General features: G+C 30.3%; 1 protein-coding gene across 2 annotated transcripts in view; it reads left to right on the forward strand.

Moving 5' to 3' along the window:
* LOC107452229 (carbonic anhydrase 1) overlaps nucleotides 1-19,050 on the forward strand; it is a 45,884-nt gene extending 26,834 nt beyond the window's left edge. For both annotated transcript variants that reach the window (XM_043054477.2, XM_043054476.2), the window contains exons 2-7: nucleotides 6,269-6,466; nucleotides 7,847-7,965; nucleotides 10,404-10,499; nucleotides 12,194-12,308; nucleotides 15,605-15,711; nucleotides 18,651-19,050. In XM_043054477.2, coding sequence (XP_042910411.1) covers nucleotides 6,313-6,466; nucleotides 7,847-7,965; nucleotides 10,404-10,499; nucleotides 12,194-12,308; nucleotides 15,605-15,711; nucleotides 18,651-18,788 — 729 coding nt within the window. In that variant the 5' untranslated portion in view covers nucleotides 6,269-6,312 and the 3' untranslated portion in view covers nucleotides 18,789-19,050. The remainder of the gene's footprint in view (nucleotides 1-6,268; nucleotides 6,467-7,846; nucleotides 7,966-10,403; nucleotides 10,500-12,193; nucleotides 12,309-15,604; nucleotides 15,712-18,650) is intronic.
* The last annotated feature ends 2,137 nt before the right edge of the window (nucleotides 19,051-21,187 follow it).

Genomic DNA, 21,187 nt, shown 5'->3' on the forward strand with positions numbered 1-21,187 from the left:
AATCGGAGTGTTTTCCCCCTAATCTGCTACCAGGTGAAGGTCACCAAATAGCACTTCCTCCAGTTTCGGTCTTTTTCATTTCCTTGCAATTTCGCAATGTCCAGCCTTAAAATTATCGCGTATAAAGAAACAAGTTTTAAAATAAGATGGGGTTGGTTTTAAGTTATTTTTGTATTCATGAAAAGTATCAGAAATAGAGCAATGTTTTTATGTTTAATTTATTTAAAAAAGTATTGTTTTTTTCTAATTGCTGTCAATAAAATGCTCAATACAAGATTTTTTTTTTAAAGAAATAATTTTTATAATTTTCTAACAAAATAACTTTCAAATAAAAAAAAAATTCTTTATTAATTCATTTTCGTTTTAGACAAAAATAACATAATTTATTATAATTTTTTTATTAATTGTATATTGACTCTCCATTTTGTTTATTTTTTATTTGTGGTGAGGTGCTAGTTGCTTTTACTTCATGGTGAACAACACTTATTCCTTAAGTAGTGTACCGCGCAAAAGTTTGAACAGCATAATTTATGATATATAAAAAATGTTCCGTTGCTATGGATACAAATGTCAAATTGCAAAGAATTGAAAGTCCTAAGTTCATCTACCATGATTTGATAAGACCTTTCTTAAGGCATCAACGACAAACTCTGAAAAAGTAAAAATGTATAAATTTATTCTGATACAAATTAAAACGTAAACATTTGAGTTTAAACACTGGTCCAAATCTTAACTCTTTGTATAATCTTTTGTTAACAATCAAAAGTTTTAACAAATAGTTAGCCGCCATTATAACACGACACGTTATCAGAATAACTTCTGATCCAAATGATTGGATTTTCACTTACTAAGACTCAATCTTAATGCTTTACGGGTCTAACTTTAAATATGCTAATTAGTAAGAGCAAAGAATTTTTAGTTTACAAAACCGGACACAAAAACGTACTTTTTCTGAAGAAACATACATTTTTTCGATGGATATGGACTTTCGCCCCCTTAAATATTGAGGATAACTACTAAATGTGAAAAATATGTTCCCAATAATTTAAGCGGGAGACTGGTTAAAAGTTTTTGCTCTTTAATGTTAATTTTGTTTCTTACGTATTTAGCCAACTAATGATGTTCAATTAAAAAAAACTGTACATAATTATAAAATTTGTTTATCCAACGATTTCTATGTAAAAGCTATTTTTCATAATTATTTATTACTTTTCATTTTTTCAAATGAGCGAAAAAGTTCTTAATTGTGAGGTATATTAATTTCTTCATCAATGCTAAGTAATTTTTAATGATTGAATCCTTAATTTTAAAAAAAAATCTATCAAATAGTTCTTAGGAAACGAAAAACTTAAAATATTACTTCTTTGCGATGATGAAATAAGTCAAGAGTAAAATTAACATTAAGGAATCCAAACTTTCAATCGCTCTCCCGCCTAAGGACTATATTTTTCATAATGTGTGCCATTCAAGAACTAGAATCTAATTTCTTCAAAAATAGGGTATGCTTATTCAGAGAAAGTTTTTAATGTCTGCTTTCGTAATTTAAACTATCATTTGTACTCATTATTTAGCAAAATTAATAGTTAGGCCTTTGAACTATTGAAATTGAATCATAGTAAATGAAAATCCGATCATTAAATCAAGTTACTTTTGGATTTTTTTTTTCCTGCGGACTGAACACACATACGTGCTCTTTATCCTTTTCATAGATTTCTTTTTATTACATTTATTCACCTATTATTACAGCATGCGAGTTAGTCTTAGAAGTTTTTATAAAGAAGTCTACAACGTGATCAGAAAATGGCTGAATTGTTCTAAACAGCTAAAATTTGTTTTAATAATAAAGATAACTTTAATAAAAAAAGAAATAACCATGCAAAGCAAATTATACGTCAGATTTCCTTTAAATTTTGATACAAGTAACTTAATTAACGTAAACAATTATGCATTTTATTTTAAATCGTTTTTTGTGCATATTAAATATAATAATCCAAATAGTAAATAATTATTTTTTTTAAAAAATTATCGCCTCAATCGGAAGACAAACACGGAAAATAAATTCCTATTAAATTTTTTTTCAGTTATAATATTGATGATGTCATATTCAGTTACTTATGAAAGTAATTATGAAGTAAAATGGTATAATAAGACACTAAGAACAGTGAGGGGGGGAAGAGAAATGGCTTTGGAACAAAAGCTTCGGGTAGTCTTTTTTAATGGGGACAGTTGATGATCGACTCAGTTGGAAAGCCGCATAATGGTCATCGTTTGAGAATTGCGAGAACTACCTTCCCTACGGGTAGTCTATCCAAAAATATAAAACCCACTTCCTTAAATAAGAGAACTGTCTTTCTCTTCCATTCAACTTGAGAGGTGAGTACTTGACGAAATTTATTTACCTGTAATCTTCGAAGAAAGAATGAGTAAATTCTTTACGCGTATTACTAAATGTAAATTTCTTAATCATAATTGTTTTAAATAAAAATTATATTTGCAATTGATAGTCAAGGACGGAATTTGGCAAAATACTTAAATTGTACCGAATATTGTGTCAAAACTATTCTTAGAACTTTTTTTTAAATTTTTATTGCGATGAAAATTGGCGGTGAATTTTATACATAAACTTAAATATTGCTCGATATATATTATTAATAGTTCGTTATAATTGGCAGAGATTTATTCAAAGAATTAAAGCAGTAGTCCACCAACCTATTTTGGCCAGTTTTCTTTTTCAATACTCAGGGTTCTGTTTAGAAAAAATTTGGGACCGTTAACGGACCCTTCACAGAATATCTTTTCATAAAAACGAAAAATATTTTAACTTAAAAACAGACCCTTCGCAAATTTATTTATCTTCATTATTATTTTGTTAATCGAATAAACCCTTCCCAGGGAGGAAAACAAGAAAGATGTAAGCGAATTAAGTTTTGTCTTCGGCAGACTCTTCCATTATTCGTCTGAAAGGAATATTCTGCATATAGCCGTATAGGCTAAATACCAAATATTTGTATGTTGCATCTCTAATTTAGAAGCAGTAATTTCTGTTTATTTTTGGAAATATAATTCTTTTCTACTATAATTTTACAGTGCTGAGTATAATCTTGTATCTATTTACAATTTAAAAACTCCTTGATGGAGTTTTTTGCAATAACCGGACCCTATTTGCGCAAATTCATAACAGAAGGACCCTGGTTGAAAGAACGTGACTTAGCGTTTATTTTATATTCGCAAATTACGAGTAATTTTTTCACAATTTCACAAAAACAGGACCTTTCACAAAANCGATGAAAATTGGCGGTGAATTTTATACATAAACTTAAATATTGCTCGATATATATTATTAATAGTTCGTTACAATTGGCAGAGATTTATTCAAAGAATTAAAGCAGTAGTCCACCAACCTATTTTGGCCAGTTTTCTTTTTCAATACTCAGGGTTCTGTTTAGAAGAAATTTGGGACCGTTAACGGACCCTTCACAAAATATCTTTTCATAAAAACGAAAAATATTTTAACTTAAAAACAGACCCTTCGCAAATTTATTTATCTTCATTATTATTTTGTTAATCGAATAAACCCTTCCCAGGGAGGAAAACAAGAAAGATGTAAACGAATTAAGTTTTGTCTTCGGCAGACTCTTCCATTATTCATCCGAAAGGAATATTCTGCATATAGCCGTATAGGCTGAATACCAAATATTTGTATGTTGCATCTCTAATTTAGAAGCAGTAATTGCTGTTTATTTTTGAAAATATAATTCTTTTCTACTATAATTTTACAGTGCTGAGTATAATCTTGTATCTATTTACAATTTAAAAACTCCTTGAAGGAGTTTTTTGCAATAACCGGACCCTATTTGCGCAAATTCATAAAAGGACCCTGGTTGAAAGAACGTGACTTAGCGTTTATTTTATATTCGCAAATTACGAGTAATTTTTTCACAATTTCACAAAAACAGGACCTTTCACAAAATGTCTGGACAGACACCTGATACTGCTAGAAGCTCGTTTCCGCCTCAAAATCTGAAAATATGTACTAACCACCTTTGGCGACCAGCTTGGCCACCTTTCAGAATTATCTTAGATGACCTATAAACTTTAAAAGTAACCAAGCTGAATGCGTAGCCCAACTGTGTTTAAGTATTTTAATTCTCCAACCCCTCCTTCTATTCTAGCACCTTAATTATTTTTAATCAATATATTAACCAAATTTTTCACTGTCTAGCTGTTGCCCGTGACTTTTTCAGCTTGGAAGAACTTTGATTTCAATTTTAACTATTGTAATTCAAAATCTTTCCGACAGCCATATTACATCGCGCGAACTACCGTAAGTATGAGTTCGGTATATTTCAGCATAGTAGACCAGCAGAAGTATTAAAATTATTTCCATCTCTGCCGTGAGAGATTAGATAGAAAACTTATCCTAATCAGGGGTCTGTCCACACATATTGTGAAAGGTCCTGTTTTTGTAAAATTGTGAAAAAACTACTCATAATTTGTGAATGTAAAATAAGCGTTAGGTCATATTCTTTTAACTAGGGTCCTGCTTTTGTGAATTTGTGCAAATAGGGTCCTGTTATTGCAAAAATTGCCGAAGTGCTTTTCAAAAGGTTTTTAAAGTGTAAATAGATGCATGATTCTGCTCAACAATTGCTACTACTAAATTAGAGATGCAACATACAAATATTTGGTATTTAGCCGACACTGCTCTACACAAAATATTCATTTCAGACGAATAATGGAAACAAAATCAATCACATTTTTAATAATTTCAATTGACAAATTTTAAATAACACAACTTAGTTATGTATCACTTTTAATGTGTTACGCATTAAGTAAGTTTAAACAATTCTTAAATTTATAATATTTTATTTAAAAAATTACCGGAAATTAATTTTTATTTACATAATATTCAATTAATTAATTTTTGAATAAATATAAATTGATCAACACGGTGTTTGTTAATATGGATATATTTTCTTAGAATACTACATTTGGAATTTAAACTGAGGGAAACTTAGGTCGTTTTGAACCGACTTTCTCCCCCCCNCCTATTCCTGGAAAGGGTTTATTCGATTAACAAAACAGTAATGTGAAGATTTGAACAAATTTGTGAAACAGTTGTGTAAAACAAATTTGTGAAGGGTCCGTTTTTATGAAAAGATATTTTGTGAAGAATCCGTTAACGGACCCAAATTTCTTCTAAATGCACTGTACTACTACCTCCTCACTCGATCTATAACGTGAGTATCGTATAATATATTTATGATATTGCTAAAAAAAAAAGGCAAGCTCCATTAGTATGGCTAGTAAATTTGGCAATAATTAGTATGGCTAGTAAATTTGGCAATAATTAGTATGGCTAGTAAAATTAGCAATAATTAGTATGGCTGTCTGCGGCACCGCAGCACTGTTTACATTTCTACAGACATTTCAAAAAGGATCAAAATTAAACATGAATAATTACTTCGTTACTGAATTATTATTGCTATAAAAATACAAAATTATTCTAATTAAATGCTCAACGTGTAACTAATTATTCAACACTACTTAAGTTATTATTTAAGACATTTTTGTAAAAAAAAATTATTACTGCAATATTGTCAATAGACAAATATACATATAATAGAGAATTTGGGGCCACAAAGGAGAAATATACATGCATAGATTATATTTTATCAGATTTTAACAAGTTTTAAAAAGGCAACGAAATCATAGAAAATTGTGATTTACCAATGCCTTCATTGTTTCTTATTGCATTAACAAATTAATTATTCAAGCAAAATAAAATTACACTTCAAATACAGCAAAACAGTGTATTATTAGTCACTCTTTGCTTAACAGGATTCCTGTGATTGCTTTTATTGTATTTTGTTTTATTCATCTCTCTTTGTTTACACTAATTAAGCATTTCGCTTTCAACCATTTTTGTGTGTTCTATATTACATTCATTTCTTCAAACCATTTTAGTAACGATAGTAATATTAAAAAAAATTTTAAATTTACTCGAAATATGTGTTTCTAATAATCTTGGCTTCGCCGGTCACCGGTGACCCCGTAGCGCCATGAACAAACTTGGTGCCGGTCAACGGTGACCCGCATGACATTCAACGTGTTGAAATTCATTCAGACAATACAGAAAATCTATACAATTAAATAAACAAAAGTTTACTGTGTTTTTTGTTTGTTTTCGAAGAAATTTTCAGAGTTCCGATTTAATAACTTTGGTTAATCATGAGAAAATTTGATGGATATTTTAAATTCGAACTAGGCTCGAACTGTTGGACCAAATCCTTTCCCTGTGCAGCTGGAACGATGCAATCTCCTGTGGATATCAAGACAACTCTGGTCTGTCAAGACTCACAGCTTATGCAGCGCCCTCTTTATTGGAATTATGTGCCAAACAATTGCAAATCTTTATTGAATACTGGAGGCGGCTGGAAAGTTACTGTAGAAGGTCAGGGGTCATGTAAGTTGAAAAAGGCTTATGCTTCTGAGTAATTTGATTTTAAAAAAAATAATTATATTCTCTATAGAATAAGATTTGTATCTATTAATTAATTTTTATTTATTCTTAAAATATAGTAGCATAGATTTAATTATAATACTATCCAAATATCAGTAAAATAAGGGACACACGGCACCTTCATTTCGCTGCTGCTGCTTTGCTAGCCATTTGCTAGCCATTAAGCTGAAATTCATAATTTTGCAAGCCAACGAACTCTCAGGCTTTTGCATCCGAATTTAGGGGCTCATAACACAAAAGTTGCTTTTCAGACTTTATTCTAATTTCTTTAAATTTATATTATAACAGCCGACCAATTTTGAGTGTACGACTACCAATATTCGACTACGTGGCTTCGTAATTTTTAACAACCCAATCCAGAAGACAAGGGAAATCAGCGATTTTGACGTTAAATGTATTGAGTTTGTCATTAATTCGTTTTAAAAACCTTTTTATTTTAATATTTTGAAATGTCTGATAAACTAATTATATAAGAATTACTGTCATGTTTAACAGGAAAGAGATTTATTTAAATAACATTGCGAACAAAAATTCCCTAAATTTGCTTAGTTTCAAGTACTTATTCTGAAGCAATTTTAGAAATTGTGTAAGTTGACTGGAAACATTTTTACGCAATAAAAAGTATAACAAATATACAGTTGCGTAATATAATAGCTATGCGCAGCTATATATTTGCGTAACAAATATATAGTTGCGTAACAAATATATAGTTGCGTAATGAGTAATGGCACTCCTTACGCAACTATTTGGCATTTTAATAATTTTACGCAGACACTAAAAGTGTTAAGCATAAAATGTCTCTTTTTCACGCAATATTTTATGCTAAGTTTTAGACTAATTTTATTTTATTTTGAATTTAGCATAATTTTATTTCGTACTAAATTTCATGCGATATTTATAAATTAATCTGACGCAAATAATTTGTACATAAATGAAAAGTAAAGCTTTGCTTTAAACAATTAATTTCGAATATTATTCAGAGTCATAAATGTGAAAGCAGAAAAGGAAAATAAGTAAAAGAAGAAAGAAACTATGCATTAGAGCGGGCATAAATAAATTTTTAACTAGTAAATAGCTTTTATTATTTTACGCAAGTAACAACTTAAGATATCTGAACCATCTTCGTTTTTTGAGGATCTAATCGTATGATTTTTTTTGATCAATTACAATTTCCCTACCGCAATCACGAAGTTGGTCAAGCAGGTCTGTTTTCATGGTAAAATGCCTTTACCTACCGTAAAAAATAAAACCTTGTGCCTTTCTCATATGTTTTTATTGCTTATTATTCCTTTTTTATATGTTTGAATCCTTACGATCTTAAAGGTTTAACTGGTGGTCCATTGGCCAATTCCTATCAATTGTTGCAATTCCACAGCCATTGGGGACGGTGTCCGAATTCTGGTAGTGAGCACACAGTGGACGGCAGAGCATATGCTTGTGAGGTAATTTTTAAATTCTTAAGGCGTTAATATCATAATCGTCAATCGTTAATATCATAAGGCGTTAATATCATAATCGTAATTTTTAAATTCTTAAGGCGTTAATATCTTTGTTCTTGAAAATAAAAATAAAATTTAGATTTTTTTATTTATTACTACTATTATTATTGTTTTAAAGCAATAGAATTTTAAATGAAATGGTGATAAATAGACTGTAACTGTAGTACAGTCAAACCTCGTTGTAGTGAACATGGTTTACAGTGAACTCCCGGATATAGTGAACAAAATGCTCACTCCCGTGCCTTGCTATACACATATAATATTATTTTTTGTGGATATAGTGAACCAAAAGTAGAGAGGAAACTGGTCATTATGAAATTTTTTCTGTTTTCGACTGATTTTCTTTATTTTTTAGTAATTTTGAAATTTCTACATAAAATGCATATACCGATTTTTAAAACCATCCATTGAGTGGAATGTAGCCATAAGCATTTTTTTTTTGTTTGTATTTCAACAAAATTCTATTCAGTTCTATTTCAGTTTCCTTTTTCTATTTCAGTTTCCCATCCCTAAATAAAGGCCCCCACTAAATTTTTTTTGTACGCAAGACGAAGAGTAATAAAAAATAAAAGTTAACACATTTTTCGTTACTACATATTTAATCAATTTTTGTATTTCTTTTTATTGGTCATTTATTTTAATAATGTGTAATAAAAGGGAGCAGTTCGGAAAAATTAGTTGAAATTGTTTGCAATACGGATATAGTGAAATCCCGGTTATAGTGAACCGGAATTTCGGTCCCTTGAACGTTCACTATAACGGGGGTTGACTGTATTACAATGGTCACTATATAAAGTAATTTCACAAATAATGTTAAACTATTCCAAGAACTTTAAGCGTAGTTTTATATCACAAATTTATTCTGGTATTATTTCCATAGGTTTACGTAGACATATTCTGAGGCAATTGGAAGTAGGCCATCAAATGATAATGATAATTTTGCCTGCAATGATAGCCCAAGATTATTATTATTATTATTACAATTTAAAAAAATTAGATTAGGAGAAATAAAGCTTGATAAATTTGATGGATTTTTTTGTTCCTCAAAATTATAAATCAATAAAAAAGGAGATTTGTGGTTTTAAATCAGTAATCAGTTGAAACTATACATTTGTTAGTTTTCAGTTGTTTCGTTTTAAAATTTAATTTAATTACAGTTTTAACTAATGAAAACTGATTTTAGATTATACTAATTAATTCTTTAAGCGTTAATTGAGCAAAAACGAAGGTATCTATCAAAAATCTAAAAACAGACGACTGTAACTATTTCACCAGCCTTCAAAAATTGCTAATTGCACAATTATATGGATATAATTTTGACAGAAAAATAAATAGTAAATAAATCTAAAACTAAAATACCTCAAGCTTTATAGCTCAAATTCTGATTGAGTGACGGCCTTGTATTTTACATGCATCGCAAGGCATTAACGAATAAGTATCTGTCCTCAGTTTATTTGTGATAATTAAATAAAGAGAACAAAAAACATATTTAGGGTCTTCCCTCTTCGTATCAGCTCCTTCAAAAATTGAGCTCGGTTCAGAGATAGCCTGGTTGGTAGGACAGTGAGCTAGTGTTCGTGAGTTCGAAGTCCGCCGGCCGAAGAATACCCATGCTTAAAATGGTGACTGGTCAAGTTAGATCTGTCGGGATCACAAATTCCATCAAATCAATACCTCCATCAAATCATTTCATCAAATCAATACATGCTAATTAGCTCTGCTAATTAGCATGTATTGATTAACAAAACTTTTATTTATTTATTGCATATTCATCACGATACAAATTTTTGTTAAATCTATTTTTAATTATTATTTTCGTAAAATCAATCAACACGCAAAAGTCAAGAAAATATCGATTGCTTATTTTAAATGTTAGAATTCGTGTTTTAAATAGTAATTGTTTTAAAAAAGAATGATGGAGCAAAATTACAAATTTTGCTAAGAACTCTTACTCCTAGTTATTTATTCACATAATATCGATAACGAATCATTATTTTATTATAAAGATAAATTAAAGCAGAAATTACTGAAGTTGAAACTTACTTTTAATGTGTTAATAACTGAACACTTTTATTGAATGTTACTTGTTTATTTACGTGTACATTGATGAATAGGTAGCCATTTAATCAAATTCAGTTAGATTAACGCTTTTCGTATTTAGCAATAATTCATAATAAAAAAAAATTGGGGGATTTTTATTAATTAGATGACAATTTGACAGTATAATATTATATTTAATGCAGAAAACAACACAAAAAATAAAAATCTTTACAGAACATAATATTAGAATGTTTACTCTATACAATACATACTTCTCCTAATTATTAATTGCACAACAAAGAAAAAGACTCTTTCTTTATAACATATTGCTTTGTTTATAGCTGCATCTTGTCCACTGGAATGTTGACCTCTACAACAGCCCTGAAGAAGCTACCACTTCACCCCAAGGCTTAGCTGTCATTGGTGTCTTCTTTGAGGTAAATTCATTTAAAGTATTTTAAAAAAAAATTTTTGAGAAAACACAGTATTATGAAAGAATGAATTTTTATTAAACTAAAAGTATTTACACAAGAAATGCATATCTGCAAGTCAAAAAAATATCGCATTAGAAAATAAACAGCAATTAGGAAAAAAGTGTTTTTATATTATAAAATACGGAAAATTCAAGATTATTTTTTCAAAAATAAAATGTCTCAACATTATGAAAAACGTTGAAGATAAAAACATGACAAATTATAAAATAGGTTATTTAACCCTTTCGCAATTAACGGGACACATACGTCCCAAGCAAATTTCAAAAATATTTTTTGGGACAGAAACTCTTCTCTTTCTGATGGGAGACTTTCCCAACAGTTCTATCAATATTTTTGAAGGTATTTTCATTCACAGAACATAGATGGCACTACCGTACATAATGCAATTCCTGCGTTTTTGAAGTGTTATAGCAGCTCATTCCATACTGTACTGACGTAATAGTTTAGTTCCGGAAAATACCGCCTATTTTCGATTAAGATTTGATTCATCGATAAATCTAAGGCCAGAGAAATTACTCATGAAGCTGATTATCTCTAATAAACTGATAAGTGGCAAAGTTTTACTTCCGTTTTCATTATCGGGACATATGTGTCCCTCTCGTCTTGGGTAGTGGGAACACATGATCCCAACAGTCCTATGTGATCCTTGGTTTTCTTTACAAAATTACTCATTGATGATTACTGGGACACATGTCCCAGTTGTCTGGACTGATGGGACATGTATGTCCCGGTCCTAAATCAGTGTTTAAAATCTTCCAAAAAATATAACATCTTAGTTTTAGCATTCTAGTGTGCCCTACTCATAGCTATCATTTATGCTACCAAAATTGTTCTGTTGTAAAAAAAAAAACTCGTCGTGAAAGGGATAAAGGAGAGAGTAAAGTCTAGTCAAAGTCCCATTAAAAATATTGAAATTAAAATTAGTCTTAAAATCATACTATCACTTTTCCATATCCAATGCTATAACAATTCTTACACTTTTTTTTACCTGCCGATGTTGATAAAATTAAAAAGAAAAAAAAAAGCCGAAATGTTTTCAATTTTTGATAGACAACTTTAAGGAAAAAATTGAAATAGTTTGATTGTTACATGAAATTTGAAAATGTTTCTAATTGCCATCTCAACATAATTCTTCCACCTTGTCACCATTTCCTCGGGCTATCAAACAAATTTTCATGTTTTTAATCTCGCTTTCCTAATTAATAATTCGTTAGATTTTGACTTTTTCTTCCCTTAACCTGTTAATTGGGTATGACGAAATATTTTAAATGAGCATGACGACGAATAATAGAACCTGTTAATAATAGGGGCGAATGAAAAATTAGGTCGAACCTAGAAACCGAGAAAATTTTACAAGGCGAAGAATTTTAGAACATTAGAAATAAATGGGATGTACTTGTATAAAACGATATTAGATTAATTCGCAACAGTTCTTTTTATGTGGTTAGAAAAGAAAAGGAGCAATAGCTCAATTTAACACGATGAAAACACCTGCAAATGACTTGAACGATGCTACAGACAAGTGTTAACGAAAAATAAAATAAAAAAGGTGGAATGGTTTTAGAAGTTTATATTTCTAATTTGAATTGATGAATGCGTGCATAAAACTAAATTTGAAATTTTGATTTTTTGCGCAGGTTGGCAGAAAGAATAGAGAACTGTCAAAAATAACAGACATTCTGCATGAGATTCGCAATAAAGGAGATGAATGTCCAATAACTGAAGCTATAAATCCTGCCTCTTTCTTCCCAGGTAGAATATTTCACACTTTTAAATTATGATTGTTTTCAGAAACCTCTTTTTTTCACATAAGATACCGTTTTGTTCTTTTTTTGCGAATAATTTGCTTTTCTTCTAACTTCTATGAAGTAATTATTCGTGATTATTAGTTCAAGTCTAGGCTTACAAAGATAGCAGAGGGAGCAAAAAAATAAACGGATCACCCTGAATAAATTTTGATCTAATGATCGGATTTTCGCGATCTAATAATTGTTTCAAATGGGTGACTTCAAAGAATGCTAATTAATTACTTCAGTCGATATTTTAAGTTACGAAATCAGACGCAAAAACGTACTTTCTTTGAAAAAAACATACTTTTTTTTTCAGCGTATTCGGATTTCCGATCTCCAAAACGAAGGTAACCGCAATCTGGGAAACATGGTCCCTATAGTTTGGTTAGGAGAGCGGTCCAAAATTAGGGCAACTTGATGTTAATTTTTCTCTTTGCATAGTTTGCTATATCTCAAGAACTTTTCAAGTGAATTGGGCAATTTTTGTATACAATTATAAAATTCAATTATTCAAAGGTAATTTCAAGAAATAACTTTTAGCAGATATTTATAATTTTTATTATTTTATTTAATACTAGCTGAAGAAATTTTGAATTCTTAACGTATACAATATTTTACATCGTCTTAAAAAGTGTAATTTTATATGATGAAGTACAAATTTTGAGTAAAATCGGTTGAATAACTCATGAGAAATTGAATTTTAAGCATACGACTTGCTTAAAATTCCCTTTCTCAGGAACTATTCAACCAATTTTGCTCAAAATTTGTATTCTGCGATGTAAAATTACCTACTTTAAAATGGAGTAAAAAAAAATTGAATGCAACTCAGTTTTTTCAACTATTATTAAATACAATAATAAATATTTACTAAAAGTTATTTTTTGCATGAAAATATTTTTGGATAAATGAATATTATATATGTGTGAAAAAATTTTCAATTCGCTTAAAAAGTTCACGTGATACGGTGAAACATGCTTAAAAGTAAAACTAGCAATTAGGGTTCGAACTTTAAACTGCTCACTGTGACCAAACTATTCGGACCATATTTCTTAGATATATAGGGGGTCTGGGTTTAGAGTCCCCTTGCCGTAAAGCTAACCGTGGGAGGTTCTCGTGGTCTTCCTCTGCGAGTAACACAAATGCGGGTTAGCATCATCAAAAAGTCCTCCATGAAAGCAAATTTCTTCCAATACTCGATCCAGGAGTTCCCTTGTCTTCTGGATTGGGTTCAAAATTACAAGGCTACGGATTTGAACATTAGTAGTCGTAAACCAATAAAATTGGGTATGCTGTTCAACGACGGTTATAAAATAAAATATATAGGGGGTCGGAAGTTCGAATCCGTCGAAAAAAAGGTATGTTTCTTCAGAAAAAGTACATTTTTGTGTCTGATTTAGTAAACTCAAAATATCGTCTGCATTAATTATTAACACAATTGAGGCTACCCTCTAGAACCATTGAGATTGATTCCTATAATGTGAAGATCCAATCATTAATTCGAAAGTTATTCATGGTGGTGTGTTTACTTTTTTACGTTCTGTACATTTCTAGTATTAGTACGCCAAGCTTCAAGTTTAGCCTATCTTTAGAGTGCGACATCTACGTTAATTCTAAAAATGTGTCTATATGTAAATGTAAATGATAAAAAAAACAGCTATTCAAAAATTAAACAAGTTCGTGATTTAATTTTTTTTTATATTTAAAAACTCACTTCAACACCGCTTTATTTGGTCTCATAAAAATTTTCAAAAATTTAATATTATTTATTGCATTTGATAATTTTCATTTAGTTAGAAAAATTCAGTAAAAAATTTGTTTAGTCAATCAAATTTTAAAAAGTTTATTGTTAAAAGGTTCTTAAATATTTAAATTACAGTTAATAATTATAATTTTGTTAAAACTGTAAGGCACTTAAACTACCGTTTTTTTTTTATTTCAATTTGAAAAACAGCTTTAAAAGCCATGGTTTCTGAATCTTAAACTTAGTTTTAATCATCATAATACATTAATTACATAAATATTAAAATTTTCATCAGAATTCAAGGAAGAGTGATTGTTTTTAAAGGCAATGAGTTAACAAAAAGAAATATTTGCTTTGTATAAGCAAATGTGTGCGACAACTTTTATCATGCAATCATTTTTCTTATATAGACCACTTTTTGTGAACAGGTTAAAAAAATCTTATTTTTACTAAGCTTATATTTGAGGAATTCAAAAAATATTTTAAGACTTTATTTTTAATAATTATGTATGTATATTTTTCACTTATTGTCTTTTATATCAGATCAAGATTTAAGTTACATAACGCTTAAATTATTAAAAAATAATAATAATCTCTTAAAACGTATTTTATCCGCGAAAAAAATCATATTTTATCTAACTTTCGATTGGCTAAATTAGTTCGTCAACCATTGCGTTTATTGCAGTAATTTTAGTTTACTCTTAATGAATCAAATTTTCATCAAAAAAACGTATTTCAATTAAAATTTCTTGAAATTTACGTTATGTTTTGAATTTTGCCATGAAAAAATATAAGTGCTTCTCGATCGGATTCGAGAAAAATAGCTTGGTAGCTATTTGCTTTCTATTGCTAATGCTATCAACGCTTAAAGAAATTTAATAAACTTATAAAAAAAATGTGGAAAAAAAAATTTTCAATATGTAGTTTATAATACAAAAATGCCAAATGAATAAAAATTTCAATTTTGAATTTTTTGATGAATTTTCTATTACTTTCTTGCTGTTTCCACGAATGGCACTTGTACTAGGTTGTTTGCCCGTGGAGAAAAAAAAATTTTCCTCACTTGATCATTTCTGCACTTGCATAGTAAAGGCTGTCAATGACAAAATCAAAACTTTTATTGCATTTAAGCGAATTTAAACGGAAAAGGGACTAATTTTTGATTTCTCTCTATAATTGACTGTTATACTAATTCATTGAGTCGCTTTCTCCCTTATTGAATTTTTGTCTTCCTATATTCATTCACTATATCAGTAATCATTCATAGCAATGATTGCATAACCATTAAATAAACTACTTCTTTGCTGTTATTTTTTTTTTCAGTCTAACATAAATTTACTAACGCATGTTAAATTAAAACTTAAAATGTCGCTTGATAATATAAAAGCTATACCAAATATCCTTAAATCTTCAAATGTACTGAAAGATTAATTCTTGTTTATTTTCATTTGCTGTCAGTTGTTATTTGTATTTGTAATTAAAACAATAAAAGAGAGTATTTTTTCTCTCTTTTCTAGATGACCTAGAGTACTGGACTTACGAAGGATCATTGACGACACCACCTTACAGCGAGTCAGTCACTTGGATTGTTTTTAAAAAACCCATTGAGATTTCTGAGAAACAAGTAAATTTCGCTTGGAACGTTTTCAATTTTTCAGTTTTCTAACATTTTTAACAAATTTATATCATCGAGGAAACTAATACTCTAGAATTTAAAACCAACAGGGCATATTTAAAAAAAAATGGGATAAGAGTTCATTAAATTAATTTAAAGAAATTTTGAGAAATTAAAGAGATTCTGGAAACTAAATTAATTAGTAAAGTGTTTTGTTGCTATGCTGGGGTTTATAACTGTCGTTGAACAGCCGACCTAGTTCTACTAGTTTGATGGAGCTAACCCGCATTTGCGTTACATGGAGAGGAAGACCACGCGAACCTCCTACGCTTAGCCTATGGGCAAGCGGACTCTAACCCATGATCTGGCTTTGAGCGTTACCTTCAAATCCCGAAGAACGTGATTCTTCAATGCAAATATGTTTTTGTGTCTAATGAATCTTGGAAAAGCCAAACTCCCCAGCCATCGGCCTTTTGAATTAAGGCAGGAAGGTGCGCCTTTCATTTGACTAGAGAACACCGCAAGGGTAAAAGTACGTTTTGGCTCAGAATCCCACTGATAGAAGACAGCACCATTTATTCTGTAGGCCAATTCCTCAAATTTGGCACAGATCTGAAGGGGAAGGAAATTTTCTTCTTATCCCTGTACGCCTGCTACAGCTATGCGACCGACCATAGAACTTTCGATTCCACAGATTTGACGAGTTCGTATATTGCATGCTCTCGGAGGGTTTTAGTGGAGTGGAGGATTGAACCTCGGTTCCTCCGAACCGGAGTTCAATTATCTAACCACTTGACTACCACGGCCTAGAAGCAATTTTTAAAAAAAAGAATAACAAAGAAATAATTTTCTCACATTCCTAATTGTTTAGGAAGCTTCGATGGTGAATATTTTTGGGTCTTAAAATATGGCAAACTGATGTTTTTAATTACATTACAGGACAAGAACTCAATTGTTTTCCCAGTGTTCGAAACGTTAAGGAGTGTTACTGACCTCCTTCAAGACTTAATCCTTTAACTATAAGACGTATTTTATTTATTCAAACAAGACTAAATTGTGATTCTTCAAAAACAATTTAAAAAATTGCGATGACAAAAAAATCTTTTCAATTGGAACTGGAAAAGTTTATGAAAATTTTCAAGACATAAATGAAATGTTTTGAATGTAGTTGCAAAAACGCAAATATTTCTAAGCTTCAAAAAGTGATTGAAGGTATGTGAAAATTATATTATGACCCTTTTACAAGACAGAGATAAGTTATACAAAATTGGAAAGTTTGTGAATAAATAAAATGGATTGTTTCCTGTTTTATCTGTCGTAGATATTTCTGCCTTTCATAAAATTGTAAGGTTTGTAGTTTAGTCTACTATCGGTAGAAACAGGGATGAGATTTTTCCGCTTTTTAACGGATTTCCGCCTTTTTCGCTTTTGTCTCTCGAAATTCAGCCTTTTCATCAAAAACTCCAATTCTCTAAAAGTTTTTTTTTTATAAATATTCCACTTTTTCTGAAAATTTCACCGTTGAAATAAAATAGTTATATTTACTTCCGATTTGATATGTAGATATAATATATCGAAAGATATATAGAAAATTCAAACTACGTAGCTGCCAGCCCTTCAGCATATCTACTTATTTTAGCTATTAGCTTTTACGAGCAGAAAATAAGATATTTCTCATTTTTACCCGTCCGCTAGATATCTCGTATTTTCGTAAACCAGACGTCGATTTTCTTATTTACCTGATTTAAAAGTTAATGGTCGCGATTCTTATTCATGCGATTTAAATATCGTTCATTGCAATTCGTATTTACGAGATTTAAAAATCCAATATCGCGATTTGTATTGAGGCGTTTTTAAAATTCTATGTAACGATTCGTATTCACGCGAGTTTATCCAATGTCGTGATTCGTTTTTGCGGTTGTAATATCCAACATCTATTTTCGTATTTACACGTGGTTTAAAAATTAAGCTTTGGATTCGTATTCACGCCATTTAGAAATCACGCATCGTAATTCGTATTTGCGAGATCTGGAAATTACGCGTCATGATTTGTATTTTCACATTTTTGAAATCCAATATAGAGTTTTATTCACGTGATTTATATTCACGAGATTGCAATTCTTGTAAAAAATAAGTTTTTTTTCTTAAATTATTTACTATAAATGTGGCAGTTCTTTTATCGACGATTATTGCTATACATAGGCATTGCAACATCAGCGAAACTGGATAAGAATATGTTACTGATATTTTTGCTAGAAATCGCTTAAGATTTACTCGCGTGAAAATTCAGCTTTTTTGTTTTTTGGCCAATATCAACCCTGAAAAAACTAGGGTGACCTACATCTGATATTTGATCAGAATTAAAAAGTTAGATGTGTCTATTGCATTTTTTTAGGCATTTAATTGCTATAATAGCATTAAATATATATATTTTATTTTATTTTACAACCGTCGTTGAACAGCCGACCCAATTTTATGGGTTTAGAACTACTAATGTTCAATTCCGTAGCCTTGTAACTTTGAACCCAATCCAGAAGACAAGGGAACTCCTGGGTCGAGTATTGGGGGAAATTTCCCTTCGTGGAGGACTATTTGATGGAGCTAACCAGCATTTGCGTTACACGGAGAGGAAGACCACGAGAACCTCTCACGGTTAGCCTGATGGCAAGGGGACTCTAACTCATGATCCGTCTACCTTTGGGGATATTTAACGTCAACTCTGTGGTCGGCACAAGCCGGATGCGGAATTCGTATCGACTGGGATTCGAACTTGGTTCGCCTCATTGGAAGGCGAACGCTCTATCCCTTGAGCCATCGCTGCTCAAATATATGTATTTGCTTATAACTACAGTTCCACCTCTTATTATGAATTGTCGTTATAAAAGACTTTCACTGTACGTGATTTTTGGTCTCAAAATGTGAGCTACAATGATTGATTTTCATTTCAGCTTGAAATTTTGAGGTTTATGAATTCGTCTTCTGCAGAGATCTGCGACGATGGATATCCAGTCTTCAAAAAAGTCGAAGATAATTGCAGAGTTGTTCAACCTATGAACGGAAGAGAGATCAGAGAAGCTCCATACTGATTCATTCATTCCACTCATTGTCATTTGTTTATTCATTTCACTTCAATTCATTTGTACTTTTTTTATAAATCTCACATTCATATCGTTTTAAGATGCTATAGACTTTAGTTCTAAATTAAGAACTTTTACGATTCTTTTTTTCTGTATTTAAATGTTATTTTATTTGATATACTGATGACAAGGTCGCGGGAAATGTTGAAAATGTAACGCAATCTAAGAATTCATTAAAATAATAAACAAATTTTTTTATTAAAGTCTCAAAGTGTCTGATTATTGTATCAGTAATATTTTTGACTTCGCGAATTGTAATAAAATAATGCCGGGAAAACTTCTTTCTTTCCATTTTATTTAAATTTAAATAAATAATTATGTATAAGTATACTTTTATATCTAATCACATTTATCATTCCACCAGAAAAAATATTTTCAAATAAAAGAGATGCCAAGTATAAATTCTAGTTATAATATTTTTAATTAAAATATACAAGAATTTTTATACATAAATGTGATCGATGATTTCTTGAAACTTCTGAACCTTGGATTTCCGGATCGCGGTTAGCGAAAAATCCAGAGCACAATCATCTCTGAATTACTGATCACCTCTTAATAGTTTCAAAGCAAATCGTGGAAAAAGTTTTGTTGTATTAGTACTGTTGCATTAAAAAATGAACAGTACCTTACAATATTCTCTCCTACTAATATGCAGTTAAAATTTTAATGAAAACAGTGAATATGACTTATCATTTTAGCAAAAATTACTTTAATGAAGACCCCTTTAAAAGCAAAAGTATCAATATAAATATTTCTCAAACTTATTTTTCTCTAAAGTAATGTTAGAAAAAAACACATTTGAGACACATTTGAGACGATTTTTTTTCAGGAATTGTTTGTATGTAAGAGCAAAATGAAAATCGTGTAGATGGTTTAAGCCAGTGATTCCTAAAGTGGTCTATATTGACCCGCAGGGGTCGACAACAGCCTGCAAGGGGTTCATGTCAAGTGGAAAAAAAATTGGGGGTCCATGAATTAAAAATGGGGGTCAACCATAGTGGATCTCATATAAGCAGGTCGTGACTTTTAATTTCGACATTTCATGAATGGAATAATCAGCATACACTTCCAGTACTTATTTACTGACATATCTACCTCACAATATAAAGACATATCTACCTACATTCTACATAATTTATAAAAGTAGCTATGAAGTAAAAATTCTATTAAACTTTAAGTTATTAGGATTATTTTTTGATATATAAAACTGAATTATTATAAACTAGCAGTTGTCTGCAGCTCCAACCGCGTACATTTTTATTTTCTCTGCGTGTAAGATTTTATTTTGTAACAAAAAAGTGTTTTTCTGGGGTAAATTGTAGGCAAGCCTGTGTCAACTCTTTAGCTAGCTAGACCTCCAATTTCATCTGCTCACAAGGGCATGGAGATTTGTTGCTTAGTTTTTACGTGAAAACGTGATAAACAGATCGACAATACACTACTACGGTTTTTCATACAAACTTATTTCAACAATTATTATAGTAGCGGAGTACGGGTTTTATATGCACTATTTTATTCCATTAAAATATTAATTGGATTAAATTAGTTTGCATTTAATTAATAAAAGTATAAAATTAACGTGTGTTTTTTTCTACTGTAAGTTTACTGTTGTGTACTGTTTTTTTTCTGTGTACTTTCCTACTGTAATGTGTTTTTTTACACTTCTTTGTAAGTTTTTCACACTACACTTCACTACAGTTAGAAATTAAAATCTTTCACAGTGAATAGCACTACACCAGCTGTCAAAAACACATTTGAAATTGATGAATTTACAAAAAATCAATATCAGGTAAGCAGAGGGTCTACCCGAAACCGAAAGACATGGCAAGGGGTCTATGAGAAAGAAAAGTTCAGGAACCACTGGTTTAAGCAGTGTGGGGGGGGAGGGGAGGAAGTAAGATTAACTCGTAATACATAATGCTCGTATTTCTCTCACTCTTTCAATAGTTTAAATTTTTCGATTTTAATAAAGTCAGCTTCCAAGCAATAAACATTTTCATATTTTCGAAAAACTCAGTTTTTTTATAAAAATTTATCTTCTTATATCTCCAAATTTATCTTGAGTTTGAAGTAAGAAAAATTTCATAAAAATAAAACAATTAAAAAGCACTTTATCCCTGAAACAAATTAGGGGTATAAAATTTCCTTTTGTTGATTTGAACAAACCTGTTTTAAAATCCAACTTTGAAGGAGGAGCTTCAATAAGCCTTGTGCTTGAGTTCACTTTGTTTTAAATAAACTTACAGTCGTCAAAATATTGATAAGATTCAGTTTGTTCGTATACGCCTTAACTTAAAGATAAAATAAAAAACTAAAACGAAACCTATATGCTTCTACAGAACAAATTT

Source organism: Parasteatoda tepidariorum, chromosome 4, assembly GCF_043381705.1.
Source record: "Parasteatoda tepidariorum isolate YZ-2023 chromosome 4, CAS_Ptep_4.0, whole genome shotgun sequence".
In the NCBI taxonomy this organism is placed as follows: Eukaryota; Metazoa; Arthropoda; class Arachnida; order Araneae; family Theridiidae; genus Parasteatoda; species Parasteatoda tepidariorum.